General features: G+C 39.0%; 1 protein-coding gene across 1 annotated transcript; it reads left to right on the top strand.

Moving 5' to 3' along the window:
- Nucleotides 1-6084: 6084 nt before the first annotated feature.
- On the top strand, nt 6085-12874 carry txn2 (thioredoxin 2). Its single transcript, XM_040124126.1, has 4 exons — nt 6085-6149; nt 7802-8079; nt 12292-12415; nt 12643-12874. Exons 2-4 carry the CDS (start codon nt 7802-7804, stop codon nt 12757-12759), a joined length of 519 nt encoding a protein of 172 aa, XP_039980060.1. The 5' UTR covers nt 6085-6149; the 3' UTR covers nt 12760-12874.
- The last annotated feature ends 6726 nt before the right edge of the window (nt 12875-19600 follow it).

Genomic DNA, 19600 nt, shown 5'->3' on the forward strand with positions numbered 1-19600 from the left:
ATGAATTATAATGACTTGATCATCAGTCTAAATGCCACTCATTAAACCATTTTGCTTTATGACCAAATACCCACAAAACTAATGACATTCCCATCAGTCTCAGCTGTACTTTCTTTTAAGTGCTTATGATCAATATCATCCTAACATGTTAACATGTTAAACTGCTTAACACCAGCAGTTGTGTGTGTGTGTGTGTGTGTGTGCGTGCAGTAAGGACGAAGATAGGGTGACTGAGAAAAAAACATGCAGAGTGCACAGCCTGTTCCATTACAGAGCAAAGGGGAAGGAAAAACAAGCAAAGAGAGAGGCTAGGAGGGTGCCAGTAAGAAAGGATGAGAGGAGGGGGGCAAGGAATTTTAGTCCTAAAGTTATTTTTAAACCAAGAACAGGAACTCTACTGTTGACTTCCCGAACACTGTAATATAGATTGGTATAAGAGTAGAGCTGGGGAAAGGAGACAGGGAAGGTATATACACACACACACCTACAGCTGTCAGGTGTGTCCTTCCATATACGTGTCTACATCCATACACATGCTTCCCACCCCCTCAAAGATTCAAAGAAAATGAGAAAGGCATTAATTTATGTGTTCATGTATGCGTGTGTGTGTGTGTGTGTGTGTGTGTGTGTGTGTGTGTGTGTGTGTGTGTGTGTGTGTGTATGTTTATGTGTGTGTTTGTACATATATACACATGAAGACGTGGTGTACATAAGGAACAGGCAGTCAGAATATAGCAGTTACAGGCCAATGGTTGGTGTAGGAAGAAAGAGTAAAAACATTTAAAAAGGATGACAGAGAAGCAAAAGGACATGTAAGAAGATTAAAAAATCACTGAGGATACAGTTTCACACTAATTCAAATGAATACAAGGTTATCAGCTGTAATCATCTTCTTGGCGCAATCTGTTCAACAACAGGCTTTATACGTGTGCTTTTCAACCGGGCATGCCACCAAGCTGTTATTAGCAAATAAAGACATCTTGGTTTATAGTTTATGGTTTATCAGTGGATGTTGTATTCCCATCTGCAGGTTTGTACGTCCAGGAAAAAAGTAAGGAGTGGGAATAAACAGCCACAAGAGGAGAACGATCAGGTGCAGCAGTTACAACAATCCTAAGAAGTTGTTACATTTTAGGAGACACGCAGTACAGTTTGCTGTGCGTCACAGAGTATCATTTCCTTTTGACCTTCAGCTTCTTTGGTGACGAGAGAGGTCAGCCTTACGACACAAGCTGGGCGCTCCTGATGGGGTCAAAGAAAACTGGGTCACCTGTAACTGTTGATAGGGTGAATATGCATCTTACTGATGGTGCCCACCAACCACCCAAGGCATGGTCACACCCTCCCTTCTGGATACCCCCACCCTCCTTGCATCTTCGCCCTCCCTTCACCTCCAAGGTGTCACAGAGAGCACCCTTGTTCTAGCCCTCTCCTCCTTTCCATCGGGATCCCTCAAAAATCCCAGATATCCCTGCAATTTCCGGTGCAATGTTTATTTGGCGGAAAGAGGGCTGGGGGGCAAGCTGCCTTGAAAAAAGAGCCTCACTCACAAACAGTTTAGGCTGCGTTTGAGGGTAAACATGTGTAGGAGGGGTATGCGAGGCGAGTGGTAAGAAGGACTGAGGCCAGTGTGTTCTGGTCCTGACACACAGATCCAACCTTAGCAGGGACACAGAGCACTGCTCTGTTCAGGCCCCAACCGACACAGTCTAATAAACACCAGCCCCCCTCCTGACTGTTCAATGGACATCGCCCTCTCCTGGAGAAATGAGGGCATGACATCAAAAAACAGGTAAGAACAAACAAACCAAGAGCCTGAAATAAATATCTCTCTCAAAAGTGGAATAATTTTAGTAATTTAACGCACCATAGTAGTAATAATAGTCTATACAGGGATTGGATGCAATACCATGAACACGTCTAGAACAATTAACTCAAGTACCCCTTCATCAACACCACCAGTCATTTTCGAAATGTGTCCATTTGAATTGATTTTAAACTGGATGTTATTTAACACTATGTAAAAGTGGATATTATTGAATTGTTTTTTTCATACAACTGAACTGTTACTGTTTTGATTGGATTGGTCAAGTTATCATTCACATTACTAGTACCACTTGGTGTGGCAGAATTTTAACATTTCAACAATGTATCAATAACTCTTAGCTAACTTCTTTAACCATTTATCCATTACCTTTAGCCTTTTCACCATTTATCTGTCATCTTTAAGCTAGATAAATGTTTTCACCTGTTTATCGATTATTTTCAGCCATCTATTTTAACCTTTTATCCATTACTTTTAGCTTTCTTTTTCCATTTCATTTTTACGTATTTGGCCTGTTTATTCATTACCTATAGTTATCTATTTAACCCATTTCTCCATTGCTTTTAGCTAACTGCTCTGTTTACTTGTTAATTACTTCTCACACACTAATTTGGAACAGGTAGTTTTCAGCTAACTCAATTTTTCTATATATATTTTTAAATCAAATACGATTTCTATTTTTTTTATATCTATTTTTTTATATTTTGAAATTATTTGAGCTACTATACAATCTCTCCAAGTACCCCCTGGGGTGCAAGTAGCCTACCACCGGTTGGGAGGGTGTGAATGCTGATGAAAAAAACATGACATTATGCAAACAGATTCAGCAGTTCCGCCAACTAGTGAACAAAACTTTAACATCGTCACAGAGGTTAGTTTGTTGCAGAGATGCATTAGACTACCGTGTAACTATTCACAGAGCTTGGCATCCTCTTCTTTCTCAGTGATTGATGGTACTACATATTTCTGTTTCCCTGCACAGTCCACCTTGTAGCTCTTCTTTCTCCTCTTTTGTGGCTGCTTTTCTTTTATTGCAGGATCCTCTGATGTCTGAAGTGGAGTCACCAATCTGCCCTGTGTGCTTATGTTTCTGCCATTGGCTCTTGCAGACGGACAGAGATGAGTAAACAGTTGTCTTAGTTGCTGCCCTCTTTGTGCCTGAGGACTCATTAAGACTAGGGACAATGTGTCTGCAAAACCCCCTGACCTACACACAGCTCTCCTGTGTAGATCTGAGTCCACTTCAGGCTCAAGTGCTTTCAACACTGTACTGGACCAAATATCCTCTGAAAGTGCATCATTGCATCCCAGTGGGCACATAATTTTATGAGCATGTTTGCCTATCACTATGTCTGTAAAAGTGTGTATGTCTGAAGTTTCAGTGTTGTGTGTGTTTGCAGCCAGCACAGATCTAGACCCGCAGGATATAGAGCGGAGTCATCGGTGTGGGGGCAAGCCAGCAGAGAGCCCAGATGGTCCTATGCTGTGAAACAGTGGAGGAGGTCAAAGAGTGGAAGAAGGTCTTGAACCTCAACTTTCCTCTGAAAGCTTATCTCCATCCTAATATTTTGGGACAAACTTCACAACTGCCACTCAGATATCCTCTGGTTTGGGAAAAAAAATGGCTCAGTACTATAATAATACAAATCCACAACAGTCCAAAGTGAGATGGATCAAAAGGTCCTGCACTGAAGTTACAAAATAAATTTTCTTTACAACATCACTTCTCTAAGAACTTAGAAAAAACACAAGTGTCCAAATGGAGGTAGTTTAGTGTTGACAGTGAAAAAAATGTGGCAAAAATAAAAATGGCAAAAGATGATAAGCAGAAGTGTGATAGCAGAGTAACACATGTATGTATCAGACAAACAACACAGATGGAGTCTAACTCTTCATCCTTACAAGAGGATGCATGTGGTTGTAATGAAGAATGACAATGCCTCTTGGCAGAAATAACTCAAAGAAACAAAACTTTTCCACTCATTCCTCATCTGGACCTGGAAACGGTTTACCACAAAAACTTTATGCTTTAAATCCTTTCTCATGAACTATTTCCCTCTTCTGACACTTTATCTGTGGTTCTCTCTGTCCAGTGTCTTGTTCATTCTATTTGAGTCTGACTTTTTTCCCTGAACCTTAGATAACACCCATCTCTATTCCAAACAACCCACTCACCTTCTCTCTCTTTCATCCTGTTGCCCTCTTTGACATGAAAAGCCCAGTCCTGGCCACTAGCTCTACCTTAATATCAAAATATTGAACTATTCCATCACCTGCATCTCCTGTTAAAATTTACTTTTTTAATATTTCATGTATTAATGTTTATTTTTATTGGGACAAATCTATAGCAGCAGCCAATGCACCACATATGTTAGCATTTAAAGGCTAGGCTAGTTTGCAATGCCTGTCCCCAGATGGACCTTTTAGCTATCCTTGTATGGATAAATCTACTCTGAAAGAAAATGAACAACACAATACTGCAGCTACACTTTTTTGTATTGTATACCTTTACACTGTATACTGTACTGTATAAATTCAATCATATTGTAATGTATATTACACAAGATATTATTCATTATTCAATCACCATCCCACTATGGGTTAACATTTTCTTCACAACACACTGAAGTTATGGCTGGAATATAAATTCCGGTATTTTGCTCAGGCCGAAGAACACCCGTCTAGATTTGACATTTAACAGAATTTCTGACACCATAAAGTATAATAAAGCAGTGCGTTTCTTAAAATGACATGGTCCATCATCAGTAGAGGAGACAATTCCTTGAGTGTGAATGTTGTTTATTTAAGTGTTGGTAACAGTAGAGGGACACTATTCAATTTGTGTTCAGCAGGCCTGTCAAATCATATGTTAAATGTTCTATTCTAGTGACTCGGTACAGTAAAATCTGTATCTAAAACACATGCAGCTGTCTCACTAAGCTGTAAATCATAACCTTAAGACTTGAATTGATGGTGTCACCAGGTGAAATTACATTTGTGACTGACTGTAGCCTCTCTTGAGTTTTTGTGTTGAGATAATACATCTAAATTATTTTTGTCTCAATGTTGATTTACCGTGAATCAGAAATGGTCTCCATCCCATAGGTGCTGCTGTTAATTCATTCCCTATCTATGAAACAGGTACAGGATTTCTCTGTAAATCATATCTGTATGATACTCACCCTCAAGTTAAACCTGAAGTGTACAACCAAATAGAAGAGGAGTAATACATGAATTGCAGCACTAGAATGTAACCAAGTATATTATCTCAAGTACTATACTTAAGTACAATTTTGAGGTGTTTGTACTTATTTGAGTATTTTCTGCTACATTCTGCTTCTACTTCTTTACTCTTTCAGAGGGAAATACTGTACTTTGTACTCCACTACATTTATTACACATCTATAGTTACTAGTTACTTTTCAAATTAAGATCTTACACAAACAACATAAGATAGGCTTATAAAATTCACTGCATTATTAAAGATTAAATCAGTTGCTCCCAGCCTTTTTGACTTGTAAGCTCTTATAACAGACATTGGCTAGTTGTCACATGTCTGATGTCTATTCGCTGTTTGCAGTTCCACCTTAAAGATATTTCCCTTCTAAACATATCACAGAGTTTCATTTCAATAACTGTCAAAATTATCCAATATTTCAAACAAAGAAAAGATTAGAGGAAATTCCAGTTCAGCAGAACTTTGTTTTTTCTTCTTTCCTCTCCCATTAATCATCTCACCACCCCTCAGATTTATCTCGTGATCCTTCAGAGGTGCCGGAACCCCAGGTTGGGAAACACTGGACTAAACTACTGAACTCTATATAAAGTAGCAACAATAACAACAACAAAAATAAAAAGCTGAGTATAAATTGATATATTAAATTGAACAATCTATTGTCATTTAGAATAATTTCTCAGACATTTTACTGCGGGACTACTTTTATTGTGATACTTTTATGTGATACTTACATTTAGCTGATAATAGACCTAAGTAGGACTTTAAATGCAGGACTATTTACTTATAATTGAGTCATTTTAAATTATAGTATTGGTACTTTATTCTTAAGTAAAAGGTCTGAGTACTTCTTCCACTAGTGATGAATTCTTTTCAAGTTTAAATCTCGCCAATAATTAACGCTTCTCTTAAACGCACCGCTGTGTGCTTCCCGACCTGGCCGGATAGTGGCGCTACTCACAGTACTGCAGCTAGGACAAGGCGATAAAAAGCCGTTCGGTCCTTTTTTTTTTTTTTAAATCTACGGCACCAAAGCGGAAGCACTTAATTGGTCCGCGAGGTCAAGATCAACGTTAGCTGAATACCAAGGTAAACACGGAAAATACTTGCCATCAGTTTAATTCGTCTGTGATGTATGTGGCATTTGGGAACGTTTTAGTGAAGATCTGGTCTGTGTGTGTGTGCGTTTCAAAACGAGGGGAGGAGGCGGCGGCGGGGCAGCTTAGGAGAGTGAGGAGGAGGACGGAGAGGGCAAAGTCATATGTAACGGAGGTTAATGGAAGAAACGAGCGGCCTGTAGATAAGCAGCAAACACAAGAGACTGAGAAAACCCCCCCGAACAAGTTGGACGGGAATGGATTAGTAGTTAAGAAGCAAATGTTCATTAGGAAAGTGTTGAATGCTTTAAGCTCGGTTGTTTCTTCATCGTCGGCGTGTGAGCGTGTTGTAACAGTGGAACAACATGGCTGTACATGTGTTCACGGAGAAACTGTCCGTTAATGACGTTAACCTCACTAGACGGTTTTATTAGCATAACTAATTAGTAAAATACTGGCTAATAGTTGCTTTGCTAGCCAAATGTTTGACAGAGTAAACTACCTAAGGATACAGAGATTTCCTAAATCAACATTGCGCAACCTAGGCTTGAGAGTACAAGGAAACTTATTTACTGTATAACAGGAGATCAGATGTTATGGTGATTTTTATTGTGTCTTCTGTTAGCCAGTTCTGGGAGGTGAGCTACTCATTCCATTGTCCCTGTTAATGGTTGTTTAATGATTTTAAATTGCCAAGCAGTGATATTATCTCAGTAGAAACAGCATCTAAAAATTATTTTTGAGCTGAAATGATTATTCGATTAATCGCCAATGATGATAATATTATTATTATTATTATTATTATTATTATTATTATTATTTTTTTTATTATTATTATTAATAATAAGTCAGCCCAGTTGTGAATATTTTCTGATTGTTTTTGTTTGTAATTGATGAATTGATGGAGTGAATATTTTTGGGATTTGGATGGTAGGCTCAGACCAAACATTTTTTAATACTTCAGCATGGGTTATGTAAAATTGTGATAGTTATTTTTCATCACTTTCTGTCATTTTATATACAAAATAATTAATCATTTAGTTGAGGCAATAATCAACATATTTATTGATAATAAAATAATTAATTGTTGCAGCCCTAATTTAAATTATCAATGAATCTGCAGATTATTGAATTTTTTTTTCTTCCTATAAGTCCAAAATCCCTAAAATATTAAATTTAGTATGATAAAATACTTCAAATAATACATAAAAGTAAATCAGGAAATAATCACAGCCAACAAACTGAAAACAGTAAATTGTTTGCCTATTTGCTTGATAAATGTTGAATTTTCCAGCAGCAAGTAACCGGTTCCAGTTTTTGTACAGGCAGACAGGTACATTTTTGATGGATCTGTTAGTGCTCCTGAAACTTACATAATGTTGGCCACCGCGAGTGTCTAGTTAAACTTTGTTTGTGCTTCGGCTAAACAAACATAAAACATGCAGGAAAACAAACCCACCCTTAGCACACTCTCCATGTAGAAAATGGCTGTAAACATGCTGGCCTTACATAAGTGTTGTCTCTCATGGCACAGTAAAAGCATTGTGCAGTCCTTTTGCTTTTACCTCAAACTAACTGGCCTGAAATCACAATGAATTCTATTAATCAACATTAATATTCTGTAATTTTATGTCTTTTGCACAGATGGCTCACAGGCTGCTACTACGTAGAATTTGGAAGCTGTCTGTGAAAGATATCCGCTGCATCCAAGCATCCACTGCTACCATCGCTTCCTCTTCTTTTTCCACCTCACTGCAGTCCGCCACAACCCGGGTCTCCTTCCTCTCTCCGTCACGCACTCTGCCTCACTCCCTTCCTCACACCTCTAGCCGGGCAGTCTCCTTCAATGTTCAGGACCACGAGGACTTCACAGAGAGGGTCATCAACAGTGAACTGCCCGTGCTAGTTGACTTTCACGCACAGTAGGTACTCCAGGGAGGCATGGTTACAGATGACTGATTTTTGTGTTTCTAAAATGTATAACCAAAAAAAAAAAAGAAATGATAATGATTAAAAGCAATCAACTCTTTGCATTTGGGAGCAAAAACAATATAGTATTTTATTCAAAGTTACTAAAGCTATTAATCACTTATGCCAACAGCCACCACATTTAAAATGCCTGCTTAATATTGTTTAGGTCCCCCTCATACTGCCAAAACAGCTCTTAGCTGATGAGGCATGGACTCCACAAGACCTCCGAAGGTGACCTGTTGTATCAGGCACCAAGATGTTAGAATCAGATCCTTTAAGTCCTGTAAGTTGCAAGGTGGGGCCTCCATGTATCAGACTTGTTTTTCCAGCGCATCCTACAGGTGCTTGATTGGATTGAGATCTGTGTGATTCGGAGGCCAAGTCAACTCCTGGAACTCTAACCCTAACTGTAGCTTTCATGATAGTCATCTTGATGGTCAGACTGCTGTAATGGAGCTGTTTGGTTCTCAAAAAAGTAATTATATTAAGGCTAGCCAGCATTAGTTCAAAAGATGATTAAAATGTCAGGATGAACACTGATGTGTGACTGTAGTTAAGATGTTCATGCACTGCCCCTTGGAAAAGACCTTGTTATACACCTGTTCTGTCTCTATAAATGACTACACTGCGTGCACAATTATTAGGCAGGTTGTATTAATTTTGTTATTGTACAACTACATTGCTCTTGGTCAATCCAAACTGTTAACAAACCCTCAAACCTGAACATTTAAGTATTAAAAGTGAAGTTTTGGCTTTCTTAAGAGAATATCTATATGTACACCATTATTAGGCAACTATTAGTGTGCAGAATTATTATGCAACTAAATGAAAACAAAGATTTCCCCATCTCACTTGTGTATCTCCACCTGTTAAAGTGAGAATAATAAACTAAGTCAAAATTTACAAATAAACATTTCTGAAATTTAAAAAAAAACAAAACCCAGTGACCAGTATAGCCAGCCTTCTTTTCGATAACAGTCACAAGCCTTCCATTCACGGAGTCAGTCAGTTTCTTGATCTGGTAAGAATAAACTTTTTGTACAGCCTCCCAGACACTGATCAGAGAGGTGTACTGTTTACCTTCACTGTAAATTTCCTGCTTAAGAAGGGCCCAAAGGTTCTCAATAGGGTTTAAGTCAGGTGAAGAAGGGGGCCATGTCGTTAGTTTTTCATCTTTAAGGCCTTTACTGGCCAGCCACGCAGTGGAGTACTTTGATGCATGTGATGGAGCATTGTCTTGCATAAAAATCAAAGTCTTCTTGGAAGATGCAGACTTTTTCCTGTACCACTGCTTGAACAAAGTGTCTTCTAAAAATTGGCAGTAGGTCTGAGAGCTGATTTTGAGTCCATTTTCAACCCGAAAAGGTCCAACTAGCTCATCTTTAATAATACCTGCCCATACCAGTACCCCACCTCCACCTTGCTGGCGTCTGAGTCGAAGTGGAGCTCTGTGTCCGTTATTGATCCAACCACGGGCCCATCCATCTGGTCCGTCAAGAGTCACTCTCATCTCATCAGTCCACAAAACCCTTGAAAAAAATCTGTCTTCAGATATTTTTGGCCCATTCTTGACGTTTCAACTTATGTGTCTTGTTCAGAGGTGGTCGGGTTTCAGCCTCTCTTACCTTGGCCATGTCTCTGAGAACTGAACACCTTGTACTTCCTGACACTCCAGGTAGGTTGCAGTTGTGGAATATGGCAGCACTGGAGGATAATGGGTTCCTGGTAGCTTCATGTTTGATTCTTCTCAAATCTTTGGCGGTTAATTTGCGTCTTTTCTTCTTGACACGTTTCTTGCGACCCTGTTGACTATTTGCAACAAAACGTTTGATGGTTCTGTGATCACGCCCCAATATCTTAGATATTTCAAGAGTGCTGAATTCCCCTGAAAGACTTTTTACAAGTTTTGACTTTTCAGAGTCAGTTAAATCTCTTTTTTGACCCATTTTTCCTGAGGAGAAGAATCTGCCTAATAATTATGCACATCTTGATATAAGGTGTTGATCTCCTTAGGCCATACCCTCCCTCCTTACACAAATACACATCACCTGATATGCATTAAATCCAATAAGCATTCAAGTTTATACAGCTTGGAGTTGGAAATTATGGATAAAATGATGATATGGTCAAAATATTCACTTGCCTAATAATTGTGCGCACAGTGTAGATGTGTTACATAGTGTGCGTGCGTGCGTGCGGGTGTGTGTGAGAGAGAGATTTGCTGTTAAAAATATATACACGTGTACACATCTCACCATGGGGATTCCACTCTCAAGTCATGTGAGTTTACACGACAGCTACTGAAAGACAGCCACTGGATATACTGTGTCCTATAGAAGGGTCTTCATCTCTAAAGCGTCTTGATTATATGATACATTCTGATGTCAGGTGTAAACATCAGTGTATAATATTTGGATCTATACACAATTTGATACCTGTACGCATTTTGCTACATCTGAAAAGTGCCGTGGAGATTTAAATTTTTGGATTGTACTGTGTAATTTTTTTCTTTTAAATTTCACAAGGAGAAGATATTGTGACTAATTATATAAGTTAAAATACACTCAAAATGAGCATTACTACATGTAACTTTAAATTCCTGAGTGACAGAATACAGTAGACAGATGAGTGTTATTCAGGATCATTTTTACCGAGGTGAAGTGCCTAAAAGATGGGGCACATCACAATAAAAAATGTACCAACATTAGAGGACATCAATCTCATGCTAACTATGATGGAACAAATTTTCAATTTAGTTTTCATTTGATTGAATACATATCTAGCATTGATTCAAAGGTTTCTGGGAAATTACTAAAAAAGCAGCAATTTAAAAGTAGAAACTTTCAAGGCCAAAGGCCAAAACAGTTTCAGTCACACAACCTGTTTTACGGGTCATGTTCCAAAAATGTTACTTTTTTCTAAAAAGCTGTAACCTGAAGTTCGTTACTCAGCATTTCAAAATTAAAAATAATCCCCCCTTCTGAAAAGTAGCAATTACCTACTGGCATAAAGCCAGAAACTGTATTTACCAAATGAGACATCCTAACGGTCCCCCGCAGTGTCTTAAATTTGTGTGTTGAAATTATTAAGTAATTAGTTCAAAAGGACAATATCTAGGCTGCAGATACAATAAGTCTGTTGTTTTCAGGCTCAGGGTGAGTTTTGGGACTAATAATAACCACATAGCTGTATACAAGAAATATTTGGACCTCAGTTTTAGTGAATGAGCCTAGATGCGTTTTTGAATGCAAAATAAGAAAAGAATAATTAAAAAAAAAAAAAAAAGCTAAGGTTTTTGGCCGATGAAGAAAAAGTAGTAGAGTAGTAGTTTAGTAGTTGTTTTTATGATAATACACACATTAATAATTTTTATTTTATGAATAAAGGAATCACATTAGAGCACTTAGTTGGTGCTATTATTCCTGTTCCCACAGTTTGTCACATCTACAGTATATCAATTATGCAATGATATTATTCCAGTTCTTAGAGCAGCCTGTTTGCTCCTTTTACTGTGCCATTACATAATCTGACCAGTCATTACACAGATGCTGATTTGGGCGTTGCTTTAAGTTGCTCTGTAAAGCCTCCCCTTGCTCCTTGCCTCCTCCAAGACACATTTAAGGGATGGGAACATTCTCGATGATGGTGGAACTCGAATGGTTTTTGGGTCATGTGTTGGGAGGACAGAGGAGTGAGGATGGGAGGAAACAGAATATGTTAAATGGAAAGAACCCCTGGTATTGTGCTGGATCACTGTCACAGCTGACTGGGACAATTAAATTTAATTGAGCAAACATTAATGTTATTAGTAATATCTGGGTTTTTCCTGCTATGACAAGTCAAAACGTCTGCTGTGAGAAAGGCCTGCTGCTTTATAGTTGACATTTTTCAGTATTTCTTTGTTTTTACTCCTGTTGTTCAGCACTTTGTCAACCTTTACTTTGGTAACTCCTATACAAATACATATAATCATAATGATAACTAATTATTTTTTTTAAAAATTAATGAATAGTGACCTGCATTTGAACTGATTTGCTCTGTGTTGAAAAACCTTCAGCAGCTTGTAATCATATACTGGTGCTCCTCATACTGGTCATACTCAATATTGCCCTGTTTTAAAGAATGAACACTTTTGACATTGGTTCTCTTTGTGTTATTTTTAGGTGGTGTGGTCCCTGTAAGATTCTTGGGCCGAGGTTGGAGAAGGCTGTTGCAAAACAGAAAGGCCGTGTTGCCATGGCAAAAGTTGACATAGATGATCACACAGACCTGGCTATTGAATATGGGGTGAGACTTTATAAGTATTATTGTGTCATTACTGACATTTTTTGTTTTGCCATTTGAAAATTGGTAGTTTGTATAGAGTACCCACTGCTAGTTGCTATGAATGAAATTGTAATAAAACTTTGCTAAAGCAATGTGCAATCCAAGGAGGATAATAAATTGCATTGATTTACATAAATTCATAATATTATTAGCCTTGTCCTATAACACATAAGTTTGTCCATCTCCAGGTGTCTGCTGTTCCGACAGTAATCGCCATGCGGGGAGGTGATGTCGTTGACCATTTTGTGGGGATCAAAGATGATGATGAGCTGGACTCATTTGTCAGCAAAATCATTGGACAATAAACCAACTATTACCGCCCTGCCATTCAACACCATTCTGGTTCTGTTTTGTATGATGCTGGCATGGTCAGCAGGCCTTAGCTGCCATTTTGAGGCCGTTTAGCAACCGCCAACAAATAAATATAATAATAAATCCTTGCTGAAATCCCAGCTGGCAAACTCAAATGCACGCACCCATCCCTAGACACACTGTTTTAACTGTGCATTACTGCATATTTCTCTCTGGCTCCCTCTTGTTTCTGTTGTCTGTGGGTGCTGGGTGTTTGCCTCCATTAACCTTTTAGTTCATACTGTGCTCCATTTTGCAGCAGTTCCATTTCTCTTAAATAATGTGACGGCTCCACGGCTCTTATACCACTAGAGCTGCTGAGCTGGTGTGTAACACTTTACTGTAAAAGTCTGTAGAATTGAAAATACACCGAAGTAATGCAGTTACACTGTATGACATGAGGGATGAGCATTTATAGTTTTAAAAGGCGGAGAGGATTTAACTTAAAAACTGACAATACTAAATGAGGTTTGTGACAGTGTTACCTGTAGTTCCTTGCTTTTGGCCACAAGAGGGTGGCATTTGTTAAACATCACAAATCCACACGATTATTTTACACCAGTATGCCTAATAATGTGAGAAAGTAAGGTGTGTGTGTGTGTGTCTGTGTGTGTGTGTGTGTCTGTGTGTGTCTGTGGGTCCTGACTGTGTAACTTCAGTCAAGCAGGAATTGCAAAATATGAGTTTGATTTAGTTTATTATTGAATTGAACTCTATGTACAGGAAACATGACCAAGTGACGTAATAAAGGAGTCAAGACATTTTGTATTTGATGTGTGTTTTGTCTGTGGTTGAAAAAGAGACAAGGGTTGGAGTTTTACTGTCCCTAATGACACTGATGCAATAATTCTGTGAAGTGCATATACAGTACTTTCCCTGCACTAGCTATTTTGACAGCACTGGAAGGATGCGGAAATAAGCTACTGGTGTGAATTTTGTGTGTGTGTGTGTCTTTCTGTCTGTAGGACCTGAAGGAGAGGAAGTTATCTCTCAATTATTCCCTGTTTTATTATGTCAGTGTTATATTCATATAGTTTTATATGTTCCCCCATTGCAACCGATGCAATGGTGCAAAATACTGTAAAAATAAGTAAAATACTTTCCCAGTGTTTTACCTGTTGTAGTAGGATGTACACACACACACACACACACTTACTTTCCATGCAAGGTCTCTTTCCCATAAAGACCATGTGTGTTTGGAGTGTAGGATTAAGGCACTTCTATGTCATTGGAACACTCACTCAAGTAAATGAGGTCAAATGGGGCTGAAGGAGACAGGAGAGCACCTGTAGTCAGAGAGTTCCTCCAGTCACCATTTCATCATCCCCTCTTCACTTACGACTCACTAACACATAAACATTACTATCCAAGCCTGCCTCTCCATCCGGGCTTGTCATTACACAGCCGTCAGAATCTTGACAAGGGCCTACAGACTACTTATTAAGTGCACATCATTTGACATGTTCCATCTGTACTTTGAGTGTTCCTGGCTAGGATTAGATCATCGCAGATGAAACCAGGGGATATAATCATGCACAGTTTCTCAGTAGCAACCAGAGGTAGAGACCCAGTGATTTTTTTTTGAATAGAGGGAATTCCACTGGCATTATATAAGAAGGTGTGAGTGAAGAAAATAATCCAGATGTACAAACTCAGATGTTGTTTGCTGGATGAAAAACAGTCCTGCATAGTTTAGAGATGTATGGGACTGCATCACAGTACCTCTGTTAATGATCTGCCATTTTAGCTACATTCTACCTCTTCTTCCTGTTTCTTTGCCTCAGTAATCACTGACTGGTCTCTAGGCCTCAGGATTAACACTCATGAATCAATCTGCCCCCCTCCTCACACACAACTCCCCTTGTTATTTTCTCATCTTTATTGTCTGCCTGAAAGAGGTGACTGAAGAAATGATGACAAGCTCCAAATGTTCAAGAACAGCGCGTAACCCTACACCTCTTCCGCCAAAAACAATAGACCACACCTCCACCCTTGCTCCTGCTGTCTCTCTCTTACTCAACCGCTCTTGTGACCATATAAGGCAAAAAAAAGACAGGGGAAGCCAGCGGCTGCTGCTGAACAAATGTGCTGAGAGGCAGAGTTGCAGAATTCCTCTAGTGACTCTGTCCCAAATTGACTGCCTCTCAGAGCCTGAAACTGTTAATGCTTGCTATGTGTTTGTTTGAAATTGAAGTTGCCTGTCACCGGGCCAAATGCTTTTGCTGTGTGTTTGTTTGTATGAGATGCAAGATCTTGTTGAAATTTCTGTGTGTGTCAGAGAGAGAGAGAGAGGGCAACTTTGTAACAACACCCAGATCTGGCATGGCCTGAGAGCATTCTGTGTTTATAGTAAATACATAGCTGTATTTGTGTTTAAAACACATGCTGCCCTCCACCTTGTTAGGTCTCCGTTCTGTTTCAGAAAAATACCAACCCAAGAAAGACAAAGCATCAACAGCTGTTTATATCCATCTTTTTCTCATGCAACATACACATGACTTACAATAATATATTGACTTAGTGTGCATTAAAGATGGTGTCAAACCAGCACAGATGAAGAATGAGCAAAGACACATTGTAACAAAAGAGGGGAAGCTTTGCGTACTTTCCCTTTACTCCACATTCCTTAGTTTTGTGAGTCAACAGACATCTTATCACTCCTTCCTGTGTACTGATTACTACGGAAAGGAGGTGGATGGAGGTGCTGGAAGCAGGGTGAGACTAAAGAACAGAAGACAGAATAAATAGCCAGTCACTCTTTCATACTCTCATTATTGCATTATTTTAAAAGCTGGAGTTGCTCTTAATTATTCTTTATGGATCTGGCCTTTTGGGTGCACACAAACAAACACTTTGCTTTATGATATCAAGAGATTGTGTGAACTGAAGAAAATGGCACAAATAGTCTTGATAGGGTGTTGTACATGGCTGGGGAATGATGTTGAACAAAACACAAGTTGTTGGAACAAACAGCAATGTGTTTACCCTGGGATCATGTGTGTGTTGAATTCTCAGTGTAGTACAGGCAAGACGTTAGAGCTAGAAGATCTGGGTCAGACAAGGGCATTAAACAACCTATTTACCAGGTTTGACAAAGATCTGAGCCACGGTATATGTACATATTTCTGTGTTCATGGATGAGGGCACAGACACACACATTTTCACTAAGACACTCAAGCATGAATGCCCGCACACATGAATTCACATAATTACACAGCGAGAGTGGTCAGTGAATTAACATGCCACCCTTATAACATGCTGTCACTGAATGGGTCCTTTTCTTTCTGACTGGATGATATAATGGCTTTACACACCCTGAATTACAGACACACCCTGCTGTTATTACCACCAACTGAAGGAAAGAGAGAGCGAGAGAGAGACTAGGTCATAGTGAAAAGGAGAGCGGGAGGTAGAGAGAGGGAGGGAGATGGTGAGGTCAGAAGTGTCCATATTTGGTAATTTATGCCTGCGTTTTAACCCTACATTTCTTTCTGTGGTCTGTTGTGTTTGTATTGTGTCTTGTGCCATTTGTTGTGTAACTACTTTTTACTTTTTAGGCACAATGTTCTTTTATTTTTGTTATTTTGAAATTTGCTTTGAATTTAAGTATGTTTATTGTTTTTTCTATGTAGGCAGTCTCTCTCTGTCCTTTATTCCCCCTCATTCTCCTCCACTTGGCCCTCTCTCCTCTCACAACATCTGGTCCTGCTCAAGCACTGGTTGACAGGGTGACCTTTGACCCCTTAGCTGAAATTTCAAATATTTCCCATCCACTCCGGACAGGGAGAGAGTGTAAGATTTATTGATTTTTCCAGGCAGCCATGCTGAATGTTCAATGATTTGCTATACATACATGTGATGCCAAGCAGCTATATGTATAGAAAAACACACAGACACATTCCTTTCATAATTACACATAGTGACCATAAATCACACATTCTACAGAAAATGTGATTTTCCTATGTTTGTGAGTGGATGCCAGCCATGCCAGAGGACCCTTTATAATGTGACTTCTTGGGCTAAATTGGCATAAGAGTTGTCTTTGTGTGCTGTGGTGAATGTGTAGTTGATGTCACATACTATATACAGGCAATATTTGCAACAGGTCTTGTTAAAAGTTATCTCTGGACCACAGAGCAGTAGCATCTGTTTCATATTCCTGCTTCTTATCTGGCATCACCTCCTAAGTGAATCAGAGGAACTTCAGTATCTGTTCATCAACACCATCCACCATTTTTTCAAATCTGTCCATTTGATTTGATTTTAAACTAGATGTTATTTACTGGTATTGAAAATCTAAAATACATTAATATTTATCTATATACTTGAACTGTCAGTTCAAGTATATGGGGAAAATCTCATCCAAGTAGGGTTGGGTCAGTTTGAAGTTTGCATTTTCGCTTTTAGTGGCAGAAGCTAAACGTTTCAACCATTTATCCATAACTTTTTGCTATTTCAACTGTATGTCCGTTACTTTTAGCTATGTACTTCAACTGTTTATGCGTTACTTTTAGCTAACCATTTCAACCATTTAACCATTAATTTTTTTGCTGTTTAGACTTCTCTGCTCACTTGCTAACCAGTTTTCACACACTCTCATTTGCAACCTATGGTGTTCAGGTGTTACAGCTGACTCAGTATGTGGATATTTATTTTTCAATCAAATCATAATATTTTTTTCCCCAAATTTGTTGAGCTACACCATATTCTTTCCCCCGGCAACTGCGTGAGTTCGCCTTGAGGCACATGTACCCCTGGTTGGGAATCACAAATTGTCTTTTGGCCTCAGTTCATGTTGATCAAAGCTGCTGATTTTTTAATCCAAGTTTCACACTGAGAAAGACAAAAATACTTATTTTCCATTGCTAATGTTTTCCTGCTGTTTGTGGCATGTGCGTTGGCTCTGTGCCTTCACTCTACACAACTGAGCTCAAATTATCAAATCTGAATCCCAAACGACTATGTGAAATAAAAAGGTTCACATTGTACTGTTCCATTCTTCTGCACAGATTTTGGCAGTGGCACCACAGAACTTTCATTTCCACAGCCATCAATTCACTCATCCCTTTTTTGTTAAGTTTCCTTGCACTATCCCACCACACTTTCCTCTTTTCTACCATGCCACACTGCTTTCTTTTGATTCCTCATTTTCTACATCCAATCAAACAACTGTTTTTACAGATATCTGTTGCTTTGTATTTGATTTCATCTAAATAAACATATGTTCTCTGTCTATGTCTTCATCTCCTTCACTTCTTACTTTTAATGAGGACAAGTTAGGCCTTTTTGAAGAGGCAGGGAAAACAAATGTCAGTATTGATTTGAAGACTGAACACATGTTTCTCTCCCTCACATTAATTACATCATCACCTGCAGCAGTTCCCAGGTACTGTTAACATGTATGGTCATGAACCTGGGCTTACCTGACTGAATGATGGGAACCTGTGAGGTTAAATCAAATGACTGTACTGTACTTTATCTCATATCTTGCCAGTTATCTTGGTCTAATCTTACTGTGTATCTGAGAGGTGCACGGACAATGCAAAACATCAATGCAAAATTCAAGTATAAAAGAACACTGAAAAGGCCAGTTATAGTTTTGAAATTGAAATTGTGGAACTTAAATATAAATCATCTCATGTTTGTTACTCTGTTGTGGGATGAATGGAAAAATCTGTGATGATCAAATGAGCATGTACACATGAATGTTTAATTATCAAAACCGTTATTATTAACGTATCTGATTTTTTAAAGCGTATTTTAACCCATTTATCCTTAAATTTACATGTAAAGTACATTTCAAACATCCCCATATAGTTTTCTAAAATCTCATCCACATTATTTTTTTCCCTTTCATCTTAGAACTCAGGGAAGCAATAAAAACATTTTTTTTAATAAAGTAGATGATGTAAAATATTTCAAATCCCTTGGTTTGAAACAGATGCCAATAGGGTGAAGCTATTCCTTTTTTAAAAATGGCACAATCGTTGTTTTAACTTGTTCAACAGTTCAAGGCCCTACAGGCCAATGTCCACCCTGCCAAAGTGTCCTACTAAATCCTTATCAGCTCCACTGATCCTGTTCAGCAACTGACCTCTGACCTCCTTTTGGAGGGGAGAAAACAACATACATTCAGTGTTGGATAGAGGCAGGCGTACAATTTTTTTTGTCCAAGTTTTACTACTCCTTGTGACAGTATTTGATGTAACACAAACACATCAGCAATAACAGTAGTAGTATAGACGAGCCCAGACAGACCTTTGTGCGTGGGATTTGAGTGATATTTAGCAGCCGTAAAGCAGAGATAGTATCAAACAGCTGGGGCCATCACTGCTACTTGTTTTCAAAAGTAGACAGTAGTTATACTAGACCCTGTTGATACAGACCCTGGAGACCCTGGATGATGCAGCCCATCCTGAGAGTGACTGGTACTTATATGGTCATAAAAATCCTTAGTATGCACATACCTCTCTCATTAAACACAGCTTTATCTGTATCCCCTCTCCCTCCTCTTAGCTCTTTTAAGTCCAGTTTTTTCTGCGCTTTTTGTCCTGCCCAGCGGCTGTCACCCCTAAATTTATGCACGCCTTTAGGATAACGTGATTGGCGCAAAGTGTGTAGATTATCAAAGCGCGGCACACATTGGCTAGAGGGGCGGATACTTGAGCGCCGGGGCCCGCCTCGTTCTGGACCGCACCCCGGCGCCGGCTGTCTACGTACTGAGTGAAATTACTCGACCCAGTGAGCCGCCAGTGGAAGAGGGAGGGCAGAAGGAAGAGGGAGAGATAAAAAAAA

Source organism: Xiphias gladius, chromosome 3 (assembly GCF_016859285.1).
Source record: "Xiphias gladius isolate SHS-SW01 ecotype Sanya breed wild chromosome 3, ASM1685928v1, whole genome shotgun sequence".
Taxonomy (NCBI): domain Eukaryota; kingdom Metazoa; phylum Chordata; class Actinopteri; order Istiophoriformes; family Xiphiidae; genus Xiphias; species Xiphias gladius.